Here is a 21,769-nt window from a genome sequence, read left to right on the forward strand (position 1 = left end):
GGAAGGGAGTTGACCATGTTCCTCTTCTGCTTTGATCAAGAAAACTAACATGTATACGTCTATACTTTTCAAAAACAGAAACGTTACTTTAAATATTACTAGCAGGGCAATAAGTTTAAATTTTTTTTTGAATTATGACTAAATTTCAAACACACAGAAAAGTAAATAGTACAATGAACCCCCAGATAACCATCACTCAGATTCAACAATACGTATCAAGATGTTGTCACATTTGTATCATCTGTCATTATTATTATTATTATTACTATATTATCGTATTTGCTAGCAACTCACAGGTAACACATCAACTTTTTAACACCCTATGCAGTTCAATACAGATCGATATGGATATTTTTCCCATAAGTGCATTGTCATTAAACAGCTACGAAAATTAACAATAATTCCTTGGTATCATGTAATACCTAGTCCATATTCAAATTTCCCCAAGTGTCTCAAAAACATGTTTTTATAGTTGTTTTCTTGTCATTGTAATACAAGCTAGGTCCACTCATTACATGGAATTGTAATGTGTCGTAAGTCTCCTTCAATCTAGATTGACATTCTTCACCAGTTGGGAAAAGTGGATCCGTTTCTTCACTACTGTGAATTTGTGGTATCGTGACCTGAATCCTCCTTCCTCCGTCTCTCTTACACATTAGCTCTAGAGCCTGATTAGACTCAGACTCAATGTTGGTGAAAGGATCATGTAAAGGTCATTCTGAGGGCCCCCTAGTCCAGCACACCGGGGAGCAACACCCGCCAATTGCCTCCCTAGGATTAAATCATGTTAAGGAAGTAGCCATTGACGCTGATGGAAGTTTCCTTTTTTCTTTCTTCCTTCCTCTCTTTCTCTCTCCTTCCACCACTCCCCCACCCCACCTTTCTTTTGTCAAGAATATGCATTGAAAGCTGTCAAGCCTTTTAGATATCTATGGAGATATTCATGTGATTTTTCTATTTAGAATTATTGGTGTTTAATACCCTTGATAGAAAATGTAAGCAACAGTAAATGTCCCTTGCAACACCGCCTCAGTTGTGGATTTTGATTTTTCTCATTATCATTCTTTTCTAGAAATTCAGGGATCATTTTGTAACCCCTTTTTGTAACCGACTCTTACAGCACAGCTGCTTATCTTGCTTAGATCCCGCTGCTCTGGTGACCTGGCCACATCCACGCACGCGCTGGGATTTTGAAGGATTTCATGTCACCTACTTTTGTTGATGATGCATGCTACCTGTGTTTTTTCCCTTCTGCTGTCTTGTTAGTTTGTTCAGTTTTCAGTCAGAGTTTTAAAGTGGTAATTCAAAACTGCTACTATGACAGCAAATCTCGAGTATCTCAACAAATTATTCAGTAAGACAACCAGTTAGAACTGCAGATGTTTTGAAGGTCATTGTCACAGAGCATAGGAACAATTGCTGAAGTTTGGTGCCTTTGTAAGGGTTCTCTGCTAGAAATGACCTTTGCAAGTAGAGTTTTATAGCCCAGAATTGGTTTTGTTTCCTTTGTTTTGCAACTAGAGAAGAAGGAACTTTTCCCCCTCTCATGTGACTTATTTCCTTCACCAGCAGTTTGAACAATATCCAGTTTCAAGGCCAAGCACTGAGAGAAAAGCAGGCGTGAGAAGCTCAAAACTTGCAACATGAAAAGTAAAGGATATAATAAGAATTCTAGCAAATGAATTCTGGGGCATATACTGCTGCAACTATATCTTCCACCAAGCCCACAGCTTTTGGAGGGGAGATGAAGAGTGACAGTGAAGGAGATTCCTACTTAGATCCTCAAGTGAGTAAGATCTGCACTAATCATTAAGTATTATCAGGGGCAAATTTTCTTTGTGTATTTAAATAGATGTGATCTTTGGAAGGTTATAAATCAAAATCTACGTAAGTAAAATTATCTGAATAGAAGCAGGGTGAAGAAAAGATAAAACACAGAGTCCCTTTACACACGTCTCTTTCATTTCTTCTAGAGTAGGTTGGAAAATGAGATGTGATTTCCCAGTTATAACAGAAAATAACACGAGTTTTTTGTTTGTTTGTTTTTTGTTTTTCCTGTTGTGAAGTCTTTGTTGAATGGCTAAAGTTGAGAACAGTGGCCCCATATTCTAGGCACAAAAAGCAGAATTTGCTAAGTGGACCCCCAAACAACTCCTGGTACCCTGAAACTATCATCTACTTGCAGAGATTAAGGTTTTATGGGGCAAGTTGGTGAGAATTAAAGAGCATTGTCAATAGTTTAGTGGTTACCAGAGGGTAAGGGGGGTGGGGGGTAGGAGATGAGGATAAATGGGATCAAATATATGGTGATGGAAGGAGAACTGACTCTGGGTGGTGAACACACAATGGGATTTATAGATGATGTATTACAGAATTGTACACTTGAAATCTATGTAATTTTACTAACAATTGTCACCCCAATAAATTAAAATAAATAAATTAAAAAAAAAACAGCAAGCATTGTCAGAGTCTTGTGCATTTTCCTTCCCTCCTCAAAAGAACCCCCACCTCCCTTAGCAAAGCCAGGTGCTAGGGGAGCTGCTGAAATAAATTCTTAGGCCCAAGATGGAGCGACCACTGCCCAGAGTACAATGCCAGCAAACCAAACTTTCTTGTTCCTTTAAATGCTCTGCCTGGCCAGAAAAGCAGTTATTCCCCAACCGCCAAGCCAAGGATGGACTCTATGCTTGGGTCCTTGTTCCTTCTCACCCCAAACAAGGTTGACTGTGTAACCCAGCCAATCAGATATTTTCTATGTTTCTCTTCCTTGTTCTTTATTCTTTATCCTGTAAAAGCTTCCTGCCTTCCAGCCCATTTTGCAATTCTTTGAATGGAGACTGCTTCATGAAGTATGCAAGTTTGTGTCACCTAAATTGTCTTCTTTAAGCATTTTTCAATAGAACTAAAACAGATCATCCAAGAAGTTTTAGTGGACTTGACCTGTGGTTCCCAAGTTTGGGGATTGCAAATACTGTGACCTGCTCCTGACCCTCCCCTGCTAACGTCTAAAGGAAAGGCGCTGGCGAGTGGGTGGGGCTGCCTGGAAGAACAGAGAGAGGGCTACATTGGGAGTAGTCTGCACAGTCAGAATTTGGATGGGCAAAACTGCCAAGTTTCCCGTGGGCTAACGGACCGTAGCTAGACTAGAACTGCCTTTATAACACTTTGCCCAGGGAACAGCGCAGCTGTGTAGAGCACACCATCAATGCGGAGTCAAACACTCAGCTGGAGGGCACTCTGTCTGATGTGTGTATGTGCAGGGGGTGAACTGAAGAAATCTCCCACTAATGTAACCTGTCTCCTTCCTTACCACCAAAACTCTGGCAACAGCAGGTGGGAAAGAGGAGCAAGGCAGGGGAAATAGAGAACGAGCCCTTATACTTCAATGCCTGTTTGGTCTGAGCTGAGAAGCTTTAAATTTAGATCATATTGAACTTGGTAATATTCTAAGATTTATCACAAGTTGGAAACAGGAAAGTTTAATGATGGGTAAAATAACATGGCTGGGCATCTTAAAAATATATCTCTGTTACAAATGTTCTTTCCTTAGAATGTCTTGAATGTATCATTATTATTTAAATAAACTCAAGTAAATATTGGAGCTTTAAAAGCACCTGGTAAAAACTGACACCCCCATACACACAGTATTGGATCATTAGAGGATTCCTTCCTCCCCCTCCCTCCCTTTTTCCCTTCTATAGATATGATTACAATGTGTTAACATCTTTGCCAGAGACGAAAAATATGAAGATGAGTAAGACATGGTCCTTACTCGGAAGTAGCTCATGTTTAGTAGTAGACAGGCCAACAGACCGACATTTAAAAATCAGCACACTAAGGACTATAAAAAATGCACAGGATGCTGGGAAAATGTTCTGGAAGAGGTGACCCTGATCCAGGTCTTAAAAGGATGGCTGTGCGTTATTCAAGAGAAGCGAGACTGACAATTCCTATGCACGCAGAGCCAGGATGGGGTACGAAACTGGGGGCGGGAGAAAACATGGCTGTGGAAGGCCATGGGAAGACCCACTGTGGACCCAATGACACAGAAAAAAAGTTCATGTGTTTTGATACAGCACGACTTTCCTTATATGGTAGAAAGTGGACCTTTGAACACTAACAGGGCTCTGCAGCCTGCCTAAAAGCCACTGAGACTGTATGTGGCCGTGCATACTACTCACTGTGATGTACTACATTGACAGCGGGGCTTCGGCCACATCTCCATGAGGAACTAGGACACGCGAGTGCTGATCCACTCTCTGGGATGTGTAGGTTGTATACGTCCTTGGTACTGCCTGTTTGCTAGTTTAGTAGAAAGTGTAAGTGAAAGGAACCATGAACCCAATCTCAGTTCTAGCCAGTCTTTGAATGCAAGCCAACCTCCATGGTGTGACCTAGCTTAGTGGCATATTGTAGGAAATGAGCAATGGACAGAGTGGCTGGCATATATGGTATAGAGTAGGGAGTGGGGGAAATAGAAGAGGTGAGCAGGGGCGAGACCATGACAGCACTTACAAACTTTTGTGAGTGGGTCTTCATCTTGGAGACAGTGGAAAAGCCGTAAAATAATTTTGAGGGACGTAACAAGACTAGATTTGCATTTCAGAGCAATCACTAATGGCAGTGCAAGAAAAGATTCAATGAGGAAGGACTAGTTAGGCAGCTACTCTAGTGAGGCAGGTGAGAGATGAAGATCCAATGTCTGGAAGGTGCGAGAGCCCAGAACAGATGGTAGATTTACAAACTTGTAGTGTGAGAAGGGAAGGGGTGACGGAAAGGGAGGCATTCAGGAACCTCCCAGGCTTTCTAGACGGGCGACTGCATGAATCATTTCATTCTCTGAGACACAACACCAGAGGGGAACAGGTTTTGGAGAGAAAATGGAGTGAAGTTTGGAGGATGTTGTATTTTAGGGGCCCACATATCCAACAAGGAACTCTATAGCCAAGTCTGAATATATATTTTAAATTAGAAAATTAAAAAGAATTGTTACCTTACGAATATGAAATATAAGTTATGAAAACAAGGATGATGGCGTCAGATAAGAAGATAACAACTCTAAAACACGTGCTTAAGGAACGTAAAAGAATAGGAAAGCACTATTAAGACATAAACTGAAGCAATGTGTGACACAAAACCAGGAATTCAGAAAACGAGAGGATATTAAAAACTCAAAACTCAACTGTCACCATGAATAAACCTATTTTCTACAAATGCTCTCATGAAATGAGACTGCTCTTCTTTTGTTGTTAGAAAGGAATGTGATATTTTGAGCTATCGAGTCTGCTGGAAATTTTAATTGTTTAGTAAAATAGAGTAACTGGACACCCCAGCCTTCTGAGAATTAAATAAAACAAAAAAGCCTGCTTGAGATTCAGAAAGGACACAGCTTACCTCAGGCACTTAGCACAAAGACTCAGTAAATGTGATGTAAGCATTTCTTTATCTACAAAGAAATTATGGTAAAGGAGACTATGAAAAGTTTGTCTCCACTTCACTGACATGTGATTCTCATGATTCCAAACTAAATGTGTTGGTCAGGAATACGTACAGGCAGATTTCCTTTCCTTCATTAAGCCGTGACTTAACAAGGACCAATGCTGTGACTTACGTCAGCTGCCGCCTCCTTGAAATCACAAGTCTAAAAGCACTGCCTACAGTGGGGATGCACATGATCTAGACCAGAGGCCCCCTAACACACACAGTGAGCATGCGAACCACACTGACCAATCTTTACTGGCACAATAGCCAAAATTTTATGCACACAAATCTGTGATTCCACGGCCTCTAATACGTTTTGTATGGATTTACATTAGCTGGGGCAAAGAGGCTATATATCATACATAGCAAATCCACACTTCTTGTTTACCATTTAGCGTGTGCACACGTGTACACACACACACACACACACACACACACACACACACACAGATAATTGAGCAGTGCTTTTTGAAAGTGCTGGACTTCCACAGATCGGTGGCATTCTCTAATAAGAGTTCACACAAAAAGGAGGATAGATACATTGTAAGTATAACTTTTGGACAACCAGCTGAGAACAAATGCCAAATCCCACTTTGAGATATAAAACAATGTAATTCAGATATCACTGCCATTTTATCATCTAGCTTCTGAGTCTATGGGTATTATTGTTTTGTCATGTGACACAGAATAAGTTTCTCTGAATTTCCCTCCAAAAATCTACTTATAGCAAAGCAGTTATTGGAGATTCTGTAGAAGGGAGATCCAGGGGGGTGAGTGTTCCTAAATGTTTTCATCTACTTGAACTACAATACCGTTTCCCCGAAAATAAGACCTAGCTGGACAATCAGCTCTAATGTGTCTTTTGGAGCAAAAAAAATTGTCTTATACTAAAATAAGGCCGGGTCTTTAACATAATACAGCACAACACAACACAACATAACATGACATAATACCGGGTTTTATATAAGACCGTGTCTTTTACTAATTTTTGTTCCAAAAGATGCATTACAGCTGATGGTCCGGCTAGGTCTTATTTTCGGGGAAACACAGTATGCTACATCTGAAGTAAAAGCAGCACATTGATTAACTTTAAGTGCCCTTTTTTTTTTTTTCCTGTATTAGTAAATACAGAGATAAAGACTGGTTCAACTTTATTTCAAGAAAAAGAGCAGAGCTTCTTGTAGAAATACTGCCTCCTACTGGAAAGATCATGTTTTCGTATAGCTTATTTATATTTAGTCACTATGCTGTTCTTCACAAATTAAAATTACAATTAAATAAATTGTAGTTTGGTAATTAATACCTCCAAAAGAATCATATCATGAACTCTTATTTGATTTACAAACTTAATTTTTCTGCTTAATAAAATGACAGCTGACATTTCCTATGTGCAGTTAAGTGGCAGTGCTTAGATTGAAAACAAAACTTATTAAAAATCATTGTGGTTGCAGCCTAAAAGTCCCAGAAACCTATATGCAGATGTTTAAGGGTAACAGAAACTTACAGGGGCAATAGCATATGACTATTTAACAACCTAGTCATTTTGTTTCTGAGTTACTGAATCAGTATTTTTCACTCAATAAAACCGAAGGAGACAATTTTTCACTATATGCTTCTGCACAGAAAATCCAAAATCATAGACAATCAAACATAATTTTTATTTGATTTTTTAACATTTTCATACATAAAGTGAAACATGGCTGCCTAGTATTCTATAAATTTGTAAACTTCAAACAAAATTATGCACCGTGAAGGACTGGAAAGTTATCAACCTTTCTCAGTGTGTGGAATTATTCCTTAATCTTTATTGCGACCATTAAATGAAAAGAATGGTTTCATGAGTTTGCAACTGCTGCCCTATGTTTTGTGTTTAATGCATTCCCTGAATTGGAAGATATGAGGTGTTTTGTTTAAATTTCACCTGAGCTATGAGTTGCATAGAATTAAATCAAATAAGGTCATCAGGTTGTGTCAACCTTACAACACATATCTAGTATTGAAATTGTTGGCTTATTGACTGTCAACCTTTCACTGGATATTAAACATCTTGAGGGCTAGGACTCTAGTTTTTTAATTTGACCTAATACTTCAACAAAATTTTAACTGAATGAATAAATGATATTAACAAAAGACTGAAAAAAAACTAAAAAAGTTGAAAATAAAAGTTTAATTCAGATATCTTTGATTAACTGTAAAATCTGCAGTGAGATCTGCAATCACAAGATGTAGGTTCAAATCTACTTTATCACAAATTATGTGACTTCAACCTCGACCTCAGCGAGGCTCAATTTTCTCATCTGTATGACAAGGGTAACAGCCAAACTATGTATTTCAGAGTAGCTGTAAACGTAAAATGAGGTAATGTCTGTGAAAGTACCTTGTAAATATCCAACAAATGTAATTTTCTATTATTCTACTGTGTATTCATGTAAGAAAAATATGTATAAGAAATCTTAAGATGTGATGTGACAATTCATGTTAACATATATACCATATACCATTGTTTCCCAGTAACACATTAACATATATACCACATACCATTGTTTCCCAAATGAAAAACAGCTTAACTCCTGGCTTCAGCCTCCAAATATACTTAAAACTACGCATACCCCACAAAAAATATGCCTTCCCTCAAGATACAGCCCCCAGCACTTTATTTTTTCTAGTAAATACTGCAAAAGACACCTATGCATCCCCTTCCTCAAAACACTGAAATCTGACTCCCCACCACTTCCTGGAGAAGGGCTTCAATATGGTTAATCCATTGGATTCTTCTCAGTCCTCATTTCACCTCTGAAGATTTCTTTTGAGTACCTCTTCTTTCTTCAGAATGACTATATTCTATTTTTTTCATACGTCTATGATTATTATTTTTTTTACTGGTTCAGCTACTTGTTCTTCAAATGCAGGTGTTGTATGAGGTTTCATCCTTGGACTTTTTTCTCTCCCAGCAATTCTGCTTAGATGATCCAGCCTACTCCAATAGACTAAAGCATCACCTCTGCATAGCCAGCTTCTAAATCTGTGTCTTTTTCCTGGCTTCCTCCTAGGTTCCAGGTCTCTGTTTCTTTCTTTTTTTTTTTTTAACAGGACTTTATTGGGGAACAGTGTGTACTTCCAGGACTTTTTTTTTTTCCCAAGACAAGTTGTTGTCCTTTCAGTCTTAGTTGTGGAAGGTACAGGTCCAGTTGCTGTTTTCTAGTTGCAGGGGGCACAGCCCACCATCCCCTGTGGGAGTCGAACCAGCAACCTTGTGGTTGAGAGGACGCGCTCCAACCAACTGAGCCATCCGGGAGGCAGCTCAGCTCAAGGTGCCGTGTTCAATCTTAGTTGCAGGGGGCAGAGCCCACCATCCCTTGCGGGACTCGAGGAGTTGAACCGGCAACCTTGTGGTTGGGAGCCCACTGGCCCATGTGGGAATCGAACCGGCAGCCTTCGGAGTTAGGAGCACGGAGCTCCAACTGCCTGAGCCACTGGGCCGGCCTCAGGTCTGTGTTTCTGATTGTTGACCAAATATTTCCACCTGCGTGTCTTCTGGTCTCTGTGTTCCCCCTTGTTTGAACCTCCTCCCTCCTTTTGTTGCCACGCAGGGTAGTCAGCCAAGCAGAAATCTTGGCGTCCTCAATGATGTCTCCACTCATCTCCGTATCTACTAACAGGATCCACTGATTCCATCCCTGAAATGTCTTCCTGATCCATCAACTGTCCTCTCCATTGTAATGGAGAGCCACTGCCTTCACTCTGGCTTCACTATTTCTTTTTTACAGCATTTTGATTGCCTCTGAACTAGTCTCTCTGCTTTGGTCTCTCTCATTTTAAATCCATCCTGTTAAATATGATGCCAAGGAAATAAAAACACTCCCCTACTTGTTATGCCTACCCTTTGCCTGGAAAATAAACTCCAAACTCTGACATGGCATTTGAGACCCTAAATAATGTTTCCAACCCGTTTTTCCAGTAAAGTCCTGTCTACACCCTTCTTTCTCTAAAACGTGTAGCACACTTTCGTGTTATGCCCTCATTCGTGATCTTCCCTCAACCTGTTATGTTGTTCTTCATTTGTCCGAAGCCTGTACATCTTTCATGCCCTTGTGATGTAATTTTTTCTGTAATATCTCCTCTATCCTGCCTTCCAGATAGAATAAATCCTTCCTTCTTCTGTACTCTTCTACTGCTATTAAAATTAAATTTAAGTGCTAGAAGCCTTTATCCCCTCCACTGCATTAGACTCAAAGGGAAAAGTCTTACCATTTTTATTTCCCCTGTGCTTCACACCATGACTGATAAATAGAAGATTCCCAATAAATACTTAACAGACCTTTTCCTGATTCATGCAACAAATACAGAGAACAAACTTTAAGAGGAATCCTTATCTGTATAAAATGTATAAGCCACATCATACCGACGTTTTTGCCAGTTATTGTCAGAATCAAATGAAAATCATTTGGCTTTAGATAATAGTGAAAATTTACCCTAAAGATAAATGATCCATTGTAATCCTTTGGTATTAAGTAAACCAAACTGCTAAATTTCTCTCTTGAAGTCAGTTTGGAAGGAGGCAGGATACAGTCACATAAAAATCCAGACAAGTATCTGTAAAAATAAATACAAATCAAATATGAGATCCTTACTAGTGCTATTAGAATATCAAGGTGAGGATCACGTAGTCTATTAAAGTCTTTTGTGTGTTAAAGGGTTCAAGACATTTTGAAGACTAAGAGTACTATTAATTCAATTAAAAGTAACCTTAAGGAAAATTAGATATATGCTAAAGGGTCAGTGCTAAATCACTGTAATGAAATAGTTATAGATAACTCTAAAAAACCTTTTTCTAATAAATGGTAATTTTATTAAATTACACTCAGTCTTGCTCTATGACTGAAGATCAGGTGTCAGCAAACTATAGCCTGTAGGCCAAACCTGCCCCTTCACTTGTTTTATAAATAAAGTTTTATTGAAACACAGCCAAACTCATTTGTTTCTGTATCATTCCTGTGTGCTTTTGCTCTGCAAAGTTGAGTAGTTGAGACATAGACTGTATGTCTCACAAAGCCTAAAATATTTACTATTTGGCTCTTTAAAAAAACTGGCCAATGGAAATCTAGTTGACAACCAAGCCAGTTTGTGTGAGGATTTCTTAGTATACTAGAATTTAGAATCATTATGTAAAAATCTCTTCTCAAAAAAAAAAAAAAAAAAAATTTAAAGAAAGGTATAAGGATGTTATGACCTAGCCATCCCTCTTCTGGATACTTACCAGAAAAACTTGAAAACACTTATATGGAAAGATATATGTACCCCTATATTCATTACAGCATTATTCACAATTGCCAAGACATGGAAACAACCTAAGTGTCCTTTGATCAATGTTTGGATAAAGAGGATGTGGTACATATAAGCAATAGAATATTACTCAGCTGTAAGAAAAGATGAAATACTGCCATTTGGGACAACATGGATGGATCTTGAGAATATCATGATAAGTGAAATGAGTCAGACAGAAAAGGATAAGAACCTTATAATTTCATTCATATATGGGTTATGAAACAAAAAGCAACAAACAAACAAGCAAACTCATAGACACAGACAACAGTATGGTGGTTACCAGAGTGGAAGGGGAGTAATGGGAAAATGAAGAGGGACAAATATATGGTGACAGAAGAAAACTAGATTTTGGGTGGTAAGCACACAATGCAATATACAGATGGTGTATTATAAAGTTGTACACCTGAAACTTACGTAATGTTATTAACTAATGTTACCCCAATAAATTTAATTTTTTAAAAAAGGATGTTATGGGGGCCGGCCCGGTGGCTCAGGAGGTTGGAGCTCCGTGCTCCTAACTCCGAAGGCTGCTGGTTCGATTCCCACATGGGCCAGTGGGCTCTCAACCACAAGGTTGGTGGGCTCTGCCTCCTGCAACTAGGATTGAACGCGGCACCTTGAGCTGAGCTGCCTCCCGGATGGCTCAGTTGTTGGTTGGAGCGCGGGCTCTCAACCACAAGGTTGCCGGTTCGACTCCCGCAAGGGATGGTGGGCTGTGCCCCCTGCAACTGGCAACGGCAACTGGACCTGGAGCTGAGCTGCGCCCTCCACAACTAAGACTGAAAGAACAACAACTTGAAGCTGAACAGCACCCTCCACAACTGAGATTGAAAGGACAACAACTTGACTTGGAAAAAAGTCCTGAAAGTACACACTGTTCCCCAATAAAGTCCTGTTCCCTTCCCCAATAAAATCTTTAAAAAAAAAAAAAAAAAAAAAAAAAAAAAAGGATGTTATGATAGTAAAGTACATAGATTATTAAAGAATAAATTATTTTTTTATACCTTTAACATATGCATGCCTGATTATTCATTAACTAGGAAAAGGAATGGCTGTTCTTTGTTAGAGTATGTCACTGAAAATGAATTTTCTACCACTATTGTTTCACTAAAAAGTGGACATTTAATTCTTCCTATAGGAATAAAGGAGTAAATATAATTATCTTTAAAAATGAGGGGAGGGGAAGGTGGAAAGAGGAAGAAGGGGATGGGCGAGAGGGAGAGGGGTTGGGGGAGGGGAAGTAGAACTTACTGTACCTCATTCTCTAATTGATATGAAGCCAATCTGTGTACCAAAATTAAGGCCATCTCGGACATGGGAGAAGAACTTGTCAGGATGGCAGGATGTACAGAGGTTGAGATCTTGGTTCTGGTCCTCAATATTCTGTGGTAAAATTCCTCCCCGTTCTAGAAGAATTCTTAGGATAAAGATTTTTCAAAAGATAGCAAGAGTTTATTTTACCAATGGTCAATGCAACATGAAAAAAATGTATGGATATTGGTGGAAAAGAATTGTGGGAAATATATGCTTGGAAGAATACAAATTATTATTCAGTTACAGAACGTGGACTAATCAGAAAATGGTAGATTTTATCACCATTTAGCACCTAAATTCATATATGAAGTATACAACTTTCCATATTGTCCTGCAAACATAATCTGGGTACAGAATTCTGTTATCAAAACCAAGTTCTTATTTGAGAAGAAACTTTAAAGTTACCAGGGTATTTGTAAACAAGATTCATTTGATTCAGACAAGGCATGCTTTTTAGTCATTTGGTCTTCCCATCTCCTTTCCTTCTATTACCAAATTTTTCACACAAAATTTGTTTGTCCATAAAGACTTTATGATATGAAATATGACTATAAATTAGTGATACTTATTTCACAAGTAATATTTAAAGATCCATTTCAATCCTTTCTACTTATGTGCTAAACAAGGCAGAATCTGGGCAAGGTTTTACTGATTGGAATAGAAACACTATTCAAATCAGACATCGATTTTCCTTTGTATTACAGAAAGGACAAATTTTAGCAGCTATTAATAGCAAAACTTCATAGATTCAAAATGCAAGGGACCATAAAAATTTTGAATGTGACTGTGTTTATATCATCTAATATTTTAGGTAAGAAATATATTCCTCTAGTTAATTGGAGAATACAAATAATTTTAAAATATCAGCTTCCTGACAGTTTATCGTGTTTAGGAAGATTTAGCTGGGGAATGGCTATGAATGAAGTACACGTCAACTTTTCTACATGAAGTTTAAGTAGCTCTCTTAAAACTATATGCCAACTGTTTCTTCCTTCACTTTTAAATCAAGAAGAGATACCATCCAGGAAAATTTCTGTTATGAAAACTTAGGTGAGAATAGATTTCATATTTAAAATGAGTTTTTGCGTACATGTATATGTCAGCAATTTAAATATCTGCCACCTGAATTTTTCTTGGATTTACTAATGGTTCCCTAATTTTCATTTTAGAAGCAATAAGCAAACTTGCAGTTCCGGAATGAAATCAAACATACCTGGTGGCCTTACGAATGTCAACATAGGGATTTGGGGAGTCAAACAGCCGTACACATTCAGGATCAAGATTATGAAATGCCTTTGCTGATTCCCTTGGAAGCGTGAAGCAGCAAGGGCCTACTGACGGTCCCAGCACCACAATAATATCTTCCAAACGACAGGAGTATTCTGCTCTCATAGCATTCACTGTAGCCATAGCAACACCTAACAAAGTACCTCTCCAACCTGGTAAATGAGAAAAAGAGAGAAAGAAAGTTAAAACATGACAAAATTTCACCTTAATTTATATCTAAGTTAAAAATGAGCAGAGTCAGTTGACATATTTCTCGAAGTCCAGAAATAGTACGGGAATCACAAACTTAAGCTAAATAATCAATTAACTAATTAAAGTACTGGTTTTTAAAGGAGGTATACCATATGTAGCACGTGACACAGAAGAGACATTTAATGGGGGTGGGGTCCCTTCCATTTCTTTTATAAAATGTTCTGTCCTTTTAGTTTCCACTGGGATTATACCTTCTTAATTTTCTCTGTCTCTCTCTTCCTGCCTTACTTTTTTCCCCACATTTTAAAAAAACTGGAAGAAAACCATAACATTTGCCATTTTAACCATTTTAAAGTGTACACTTCATTAGTGTTAAATATATTTACGTTGTGCAGGCAATGTCCACAAATTTTTCATCTTGCAAAGTTAAAACTCTATACAAGTTATTAAGCAATAAATCACCCTTTCCACCTTCCCCCAAACCATTGTACTTTGTTTCTATGAATTTGATTACTCCAGATACCTCATATAAGTGGAATCATACAGCATTTGTCTTTTTGTGATTAACTTTTTTCACTTAGTCCTCAAGGTTCATTCATGTTGTAACATGTGTCAGGATTCCCTTCTTTTTAAAGTCTCAATAATATTCCATTGTATGTATACACCACATTGCTTATCCATTAATCCATCAATGGACACCTGAGTTGCTTCAATCTCTTGGCTATTGTGAACAATGCTGCTATTAGCATGGGTTTGCAAATATCTGATTGAGATCCTGCTTTCAGTTCTTTTGGATATATATTCAGATACATACTCAGAAGTGGAATTGCTGGACAGTATGGTAATTCTACATTAAAATTGTTAAGGAAACACCATATCATTTTCCATAGCAGCTGCACCATTTGACTTTCCCACCAATAGTGAATCAGGGTTTCAATTTTTTCATATCCTCACCAAAACTTGTTACTTTGTTTTGTTTGTGTGTTTTTATATATTAGCCATCTTAATGGGTGACATCTCACTGTGGTTTCAAAGATTTGCCTTTTCCTAGTTACATGGCGCATCTGAAGGCAAAGAAAATTTGCCTTCATTGGTTGGTGTGAGCTTTTGTCTACTAGCTTTTATCTGTTACTGCATGTGAGGTGATGGTTAGTTTAGGGTTAAAAGAATTCTGTGCTGTGATTAGGGATTGAGTAAATTCTCCCTTTGGTCTCATTATCCCCAGCAGGCAGTGCTTTTGTGTTACATGAGGTTGCTTTTCTGTCTCTGCTGTGATTAGGGGTTGAGTAAATTCCCCCTTTGGACTCATTCTCCCGAGTAGGGGAGATACAAGATGTTGCTTTCTGTCAGTTTTGCCCACATCAACAGATGAAGTGAGGAAGTAGCAAAGTTATATCAGGAGGATGTGACAGACACGTTGCCAGGCTTTGGAAGACCTTGGGCCTCTGGCTCCAAGCAGGAACAGTAGATGTTGCTTGTCTGGATGAACTAGCCCTTCAGCCGGATAAGCAATATTTTTATCATTGACTGCCGGACCCTCCTGGAACTGGCGATGCCCAGAGGGGGAGCCAGGAACAAGACATCTGAGAAAATATATGACAGACCTCAGTTGGCAGTGTAATTTCATCATTTGGTCATTTGTCATTGGTGATTCTTCATCATTCTAACATTTTGAAGACTTCCAACAAAATGCAGCTTACAGCATCAGGGGATGTCCTGACTTCCAGCCGCGAACCTCGTGAGGTCTGGCTGGTTCCCAATCTCTCCAGTGTTGTTCCCCATGGTCAGCCTTCTTGAGAACAGCTTGCAACTTCAAAATATGCCCTACCTTCCAACAATAACTGCAACAGCAACGGCAACAGCAGCAACATTCTTGAGAATTTATTAGCATCTTAAAAACTTATATGCAGCTTGTAGCTTACATCAATAGATGTCTTGACTTCTAGCAGCAACAGTAACAACAACATTCTTGGGAACTAGCAAACAGCGGTGTGGGAGATGCCTGAGTCTCTCAGCTGCAGACCTGGCAACATTTTGATTTATGACTTTTTCAGGGCTGTTTTCCCTCGGTTTGGTGAGCTTTTGGCATCTACTATAATAGTTACTCTCATGTAAAGCTTATCACTGCTTTTGGATAATCCTTAGTGATGTTATCTGTGTATTTAATTAGCCAAGTGATTTTTGATCAATAATAAACATATGTTGGGATCTCTTAAACTTATGTGTATATATACTCCTTTGCCATGACATTGTTATCAATATATATAGTTTAGTCTTAATCACCTTTACTTTCTGACATTAACATATTCTATTAATTGCCTTTGTCTTTTATTATTACGTTACAAAATAAATTGATTAGCTATTACTAAATAAATTGATTAATTACTCCCCCCTCTAGTGAGCCCTCCTTTTCCCCGCTCATCATTACAGCATCTTTTCACATGCTTGTTGGTCATTTGTATATTATCTTTGAAGAAATGTCTATTCAAGTTCTTTGTCCATATTTTAATTAGGTTATTTGTTTTTTTGTTGTTGTTGAGTTGTAGGAGTTCCACATATATTCTGGGTATTAACGCTTTGTCAGGTATATGAATTGCAAATATTCTCTCCCATTCCATGAGCTGCCTTTTTACTTTGTTGATTGTGTCCTTTGACACAGAGAAGTTTTATATTTTGATGAAATCTAATTTATGTTTTTAATTTTGTTGCTTGTGCTTGTGTTGTCATATCCAAGAAACCACTGCCTAATCCAAGATCACAGGATTTACACTTGTTTTCTTCTACGAGTTTTATAATTTTAGCTTACATGTAATTCTTTGATCCATTTTGAGTTAATTTTTATATATGATGTAAGATAAGGGTCCACCATCTATTTTTTTGCATGTGAATATCCAGTTTTCCCAGCACCATTTGTTAAAGAGATTGTGCTTTTCCCACTGTATAGTCTAGGTACCTGGTTGAAAATCATTTGACCATATACGCAAGGGTTTATTTCTGGGGTCTCTATTCTATTCTATTGGTCTATATGTCTGTCTTTATGCCAGTAGCATACTGTTTTGATCACTGTAGCTATGGATTATTTTTTGAAGTCAGGAAGTGTGAGACCACTAACTTTGTTCTTTTTCAATAGTTTCATTTTGACAGCTTTATCTTTGGTATTTTAAAACTTAATGTTTTTAAACCTAAGAAGTAACAAATAATATTCCCTTTGTATATCCGAGAACTAAGATTCAAATTTTAAATAACTTTTGACAATGTCAATTAGCAATCCTGATTTCTAGTCATCTGATTCCATCACTTTAGCTAAGTCAAAAGAAAAATATGCCATTTTCTTATTTATCTATGGCCTAAAAACCAAAGTAGTCATAGATTTACAAGCAGAAGGAAATCCAAAAGATTATCCCTCATTTTACATAGAATCACAACCACTGGATAATCTAAATGGTATTTTAAAAAACCTCCAGGACACAAAACTCCATAACCTTAATACATCATCTAAAGACTTTTACATTTTGTTCTCATCTTTAGAGAATAGTTAAAGCCACTACACTACAGCACATTACACCAAATGCAGTTTTCCAAACATTTCTTACTTGTCCTTATCTCCGTGCCTTTATCCACGCTGCTGCCATCTTCGTGAACACGTTTTTGCGGTATGCCTAGCCTTCCTGTTCCCCAATGCCTAGATTTTAAGGCTTCTCATCCAGAGGCAGTACCACTCCCTGGGGAGTGTTTTGAAAAGCATGAAGGCTTTTTTTTTTTTTTTTTTAATTACAATAATTGGGGATTTCGAAAACCAAACAGTCTGCAATGCAAGATTATCTTGCCCAAAATGTTAACTGTATCCCTTCTGAAAAACGCTGGCACCTAGCCAAACCCTATACATTCCTCAGGAATCAGCCCATCTATGTATTTCTGGGAATTCCACTCTGAGTCATACAATTTGACTTAGGTATTCCTTTTCTCTGCTTTTATAATAGGGTTATGCTGAACCTACCCCCATCTTTACACTGATCACCCTGTAAAGCAATGAACTGTTTGTCTGTCATGCTCTCCAGAAAGAAATGATCATTTTTCCTGTAATACAAAATTGGTAAAATCCTACATGCTTCATTAAGTTTACTTACCAGAGTGAGCAACACCACATGCTTTTTTGACAGGATCTGCAAAAACTATAGGTATACAGTCAGCACCAAGAGCCGCTACTGTGACTCCTCTCTGATTTGTGGTGATTCCATCGTAAGATTCAGGCTCCTTCCTTCCCATAACCCAAACGTCACTGGCATGATCAGTCTAATACCAGAGATGTGCAATAAAAATGTTTTGAAAGTAGAACTTCTCATACAATAAGTTTTTCTGAAAGTGCTTATTTTGTACAAAATCATATAACCAGTTTAAGATTACTAGCATTCATTAAATATATCACCTCTACATATGATAAAATAACAAATTTACTTATCATTTAACTTTTGGTATTATAATTTCTGCATATTTTATTGAAAGGAAAGCAGACTTTAACATTGAAAAATTCCATACTGTCCATAATGAACACCTCCCACTTGAAATGGATCCCTACGTGCAATACTTTCCACAAAGAACTAACTCATTTACCAAGAAATCACCAAAGAAATTACCAAGTCAATGATATTTATACTTGTCCTAGACTCAAGTAAAGCTATAATTCTGTAAGAAACAAGGCATTATCTCATCAATTGTACCCTAAGTTCCTGGTGTTGATTTAGAAAACAATGGCTTTTCTCTTCCACCATTTAGGAACCTTCCTTCTACGTTAAAAAGGGCAGTGGTACTATACTCTGTGAGAATTAGCTATACTTTTAGACATGAGGAGCTCCAGGTGAAATATATACATTATAGAATTGATTTTCAGGCTGTGGTCTATAGATATAAGAAAAACAACCCCAAACATTGTCCTAAAGTTCTAGATAAAACACCAGATGCAAAAGTTAAATAGGTTGATTAATGCTCATTAGTCATTAGTAGAGTCAAGAACAAACTTGAGAGCTTTCAAAATATGCAACATAATTTTACCTTTATTCGGTAAAATTTCTTTGCATTAAATCCTGCGGCACTCCCCAACCTACGCAGATTTTCTTGAACAACTATCTTGGGATCTCTCCGTTTGGAACTACTGAAGAGATTGAATGAGCTGAGAGTTGGTATGTAAGATATCCCACCTGTTCTTGTAGTAAATCCATGTATGAAAATATCTGTTGAAGATAAGTCATGAAGATTAAAAATATGTTAATACAAAATACTGTAAAGAGCATTATAAACTCTATCTCTTGGTTAGACTTTCCCTGATCATCTCAACCTGCATTTGTTTATCTGGCATCTACTTTCCACAGCATGTTGACCCTCCATGTGTTCTTTTTACACACTGCTTTGTGTTTGTTTTACCTTTCCTTTGGGGTTATTGCTCTTCAGAGAGTATCTTCTGTCCTATTTGTCTTTGTTATACTCAATAGCATATACCATGTTTCCCTGAAAATAAGACCTAGCCGGACAATCAGCTCTAATGGGTCTTTTGGAGCAAACATTAATATAAGACCCGGCTTTATTTTACTATAATACACGACCTGGTCTTACATAATACAATATAAGACCGGGCCTTATATAAGACAGGTGGCTTTGAAGGTAGTATCGCTTGATATCCCTTGACATCCTTAACACTACAAAACCACCTGTGACACTCCCATGTTGCAACTTATGCTACTGAGCACATAAGCCCACAATAGCTGTGGGGACAGAGCCAGGAGTGGTTTCCAGGCTCTCGCCCTCACGTGGAAAGGTGCTTGCTCACTCGGGTACTAAACGGCCATCAACTGTGACTGGATGGCCATCAGCTGTGGCTAGTTGGCCGCCAGCTGTAACCAGTGAGCAACTGGCCACTAATATAACTGCCGTGGCTACGCTAGCAGGAAAATGGGGGCTAGCAAGAAGATGGTGGCTGAGCTGGCAAGAGCGGATTGCAATTGGTGCGGCAGATTGCAGCTAGCAAGTAAGGTTGGCTGGCAGAGAGAAATGGACGGCAGGGTGCGGATAGTGTGGCTCCTGCTTCCTGAGTCTCCAACCCAGCAGCCAGTGAGACCATAGTGGTATGACTCCCTTATCTATGGCTCCGTGGGTGTTCCTGTTTGGCCTCACCATATCCTGCATTCTTATGTGGGGAGCGGGAACTGAGACCCCGCAGGCCACCCTGCATGAGTATAGTCTACAAAAGAGGGCAAAAAAGAGGTGAACAACTTCAAAAGAAAGACTGGTTTTTCATGTGCCTGGTGAAATCAACAGTGTTTAACATACCTGGGATCAAAAGAGATGTGATAATGGTTAATTCTCCATTCAGTGCTGGCAGACTTCTCAAATACGTTTCTATTTCATTCTGGATTGCTTCTAGTTCTTGAGCTGTGATTATGTTAATTTCAGGGGACTGTTTCAACAGACCTCCTCTCAAAGTCAGCTGTAAATCTTCAAACTCAAAATTGTAAACATCTGTGAAGAGTTGATCAATAAAAGCTTTCATTAATGTCTTCCGGTGCGTGGGTACAATTACTTTAATGCTGCTCAGATTTTTTTCATCAATTTTTTGTTTAATGGTATACAAAGAGGCAGCCATGCTGGGATTGCTAACTGTCTCAAATTCTCTCAAGAGAGTTGACAATCCATTGCTTGTTTCTAATTCATAATTATCATGATCACTGTCCCTTGGACAGCTGATGTTACTGCAACACATTATGCAAAGAAACTTGGCCTTGGCAGCATGGTGGCAGCGAATAGCAGTCAATGTCTTTAGTAATGTCTGATGATAGTTTTTCTGAGTATTCAATTTCAAACTAAAGAGATCAATCAATACTGCTTCTGCCATCTTTCAATAACTGTACAAAGTTCTTCAAAGAAGTCTTCTGTGCCCCCCAAAATCACCTGTAAAGAAAAATCAGCATAAATAATACAAAATTATATCAATCTTCTTATAGTTACAACAGAAATGTGTGGCTAGGAAAGCAAAGAGAATTGCATTGATCTAAAAGTGTAACCAAAATTGTAACTCTAGAGCCCTCCCAGAAAAGCTAGTCCACTATTTGTCATGAGAATCATGACAATTCAAGTAAAGCCACCTCTTAATTCAAAGTATATGTACATCTTTCCAAAAAAAAACACACAACAGTTCCTGTTTTGTTTTTCATATAGCAAATTTTAAGTAGGGAATTAATTATTTGTGGATTTAGACCGAGTCCTATTTTTTAATTACATGGTATCAATAATTCTGACATGACTGGCATGTTAGGTCACATCCTTTGACACAAAATACCGGGGCCTTAAGTTCAATATTTTAAGTGGAGCTGTACTTTCCAATCGCGTTTTTAAGGGATACAAGCTGAGATGACCTATTTCCTTCCAGGATTTACACACCACTCCAGGAATGGCAATGGCCGCAGAACTGCCTGCCACTTGGATCAGACGCGCGTCCTCCCTGCTTTCCGACTCAGTGCTGCCGCGAGTCTCACCTCCAGCCCCAGTCCTCCGAGCCCAGGCGGCCGGTCCTCCTCGGGGGGCCCGTTTGCGTGACCCCCGTCCCCGCACGGTTTCCCCTGCGGCCACGCCAAACCTCCACTCCCTACCGTGCAGGCCACCCGCTCCAGTTCATCTCGCCAGTTTTGAAAAACGTCAAGAGAAGTAAGGGCGACGGTGAAACTCCACAGAGCGCGACCAGGTCACCTGCGGCTCCAGCGCTGCGCTGGGCGGGGCGCGTCTCCACCCGCCGGGACGCGTCCCCGCCTCGGCCCCGCCCCTCGGGACTTTCCGCCGCGCGGACGCCGCTCGCGGGCCGCGCCCCGGCTTCCGGCGCTCGCGTGCGGCGCGCGGTGCGATCTGCCGCCCCCAGCGCGTCCCCGCCCGAGGCCCCGCCACCGGGAGCGTGTCCTCTGGGGTCGGAAGCTCTGTCGGCGGCGGCGACGCCCGTCCCCCCTCAGCCGCCTCACGCACCTCGGCGCGGACCGGAGCCCCGCCGGGCGTCCACCGGCTCGCGCCCCGCAGGCTGAGGCCGGCCGCGCCCGCGCGGGGGATCCCGGCAGTTCCGGGTCGGGCGGCCGGTCGAGCCCGCTCCCCGCCGGGGGAACAGAAACCGGAACCAGAGCGCGGAGGGCCCGCGGGC

At 39.4% G+C, this 21,769-nt stretch overlaps 1 protein-coding gene across 4 annotated transcripts; it reads right to left on the reverse strand.

The window, feature by feature from the left end:
• Positions 1-7,120: 7,120 nt before the first annotated feature.
• On the reverse strand, positions 7,121-21,736 carry LACC1 (laccase domain containing 1). Of its 4 annotated transcripts, none has more exons than XM_074329316.1 (7): positions 21,601-21,736; positions 19,921-20,538; positions 18,649-18,827; positions 17,727-17,892; positions 13,334-13,559; positions 12,063-12,223; positions 7,121-10,074 (listed from the first exon to the last, which is right to left on the reverse strand). In XM_074329316.1, the coding sequence occupies exons 2-6, from the start codon at positions 20,480-20,482 to the stop codon at positions 12,064-12,066; spliced, it is 1,293 nt and encodes a 430-aa protein (XP_074185417.1). In that variant the 5' UTR covers positions 20,483-20,538; positions 21,601-21,736; the 3' UTR covers positions 7,121-10,074; position 12,063. The 4 variants fall into 4 exon arrangements, with proteins under 4 accessions (XP_074185417.1, XP_074185418.1, XP_019605369.1 ...); XM_074329317.1 differs by lacking the exon at positions 21,601-21,736 and adding an exon at positions 21,123-21,378 and having other exon boundaries at positions 19,921-20,109; XM_019749810.2 differs by lacking the exon at positions 21,601-21,736 and adding an exon at positions 21,237-21,363.
• Positions 21,737-21,769: the final 33 nt, after the last annotated feature.

Source organism: Rhinolophus sinicus, linkage group LG04 (genome assembly GCF_036562045.2).
Source record: "Rhinolophus sinicus isolate RSC01 linkage group LG04, ASM3656204v1, whole genome shotgun sequence".
Classification (NCBI taxonomy): domain Eukaryota; kingdom Metazoa; phylum Chordata; class Mammalia; order Chiroptera; family Rhinolophidae; genus Rhinolophus; species Rhinolophus sinicus.

Coding starts and splice junctions, on each gene's coding strand:
- LACC1 (XM_074329316.1), bottom strand. CDS start 20,482: ATGGCAGAAGCAGTATTGATTGATCTCTTTAGTTTGAAATTGAATACT. Junction 17,893..18,648: donor AGAAATTTTACCGAATAAAG/GTAAAATTATGT, acceptor CTCTGGTATTAG/ACTGATCATGCCAGTGACGT. Junction 13,560..17,726: donor ATGTGGTGTTGCTCACTCTG/GTAAGTAAACTT, acceptor CTCATTTACCAG/GTTGGAGAGGTACTTTGTTA.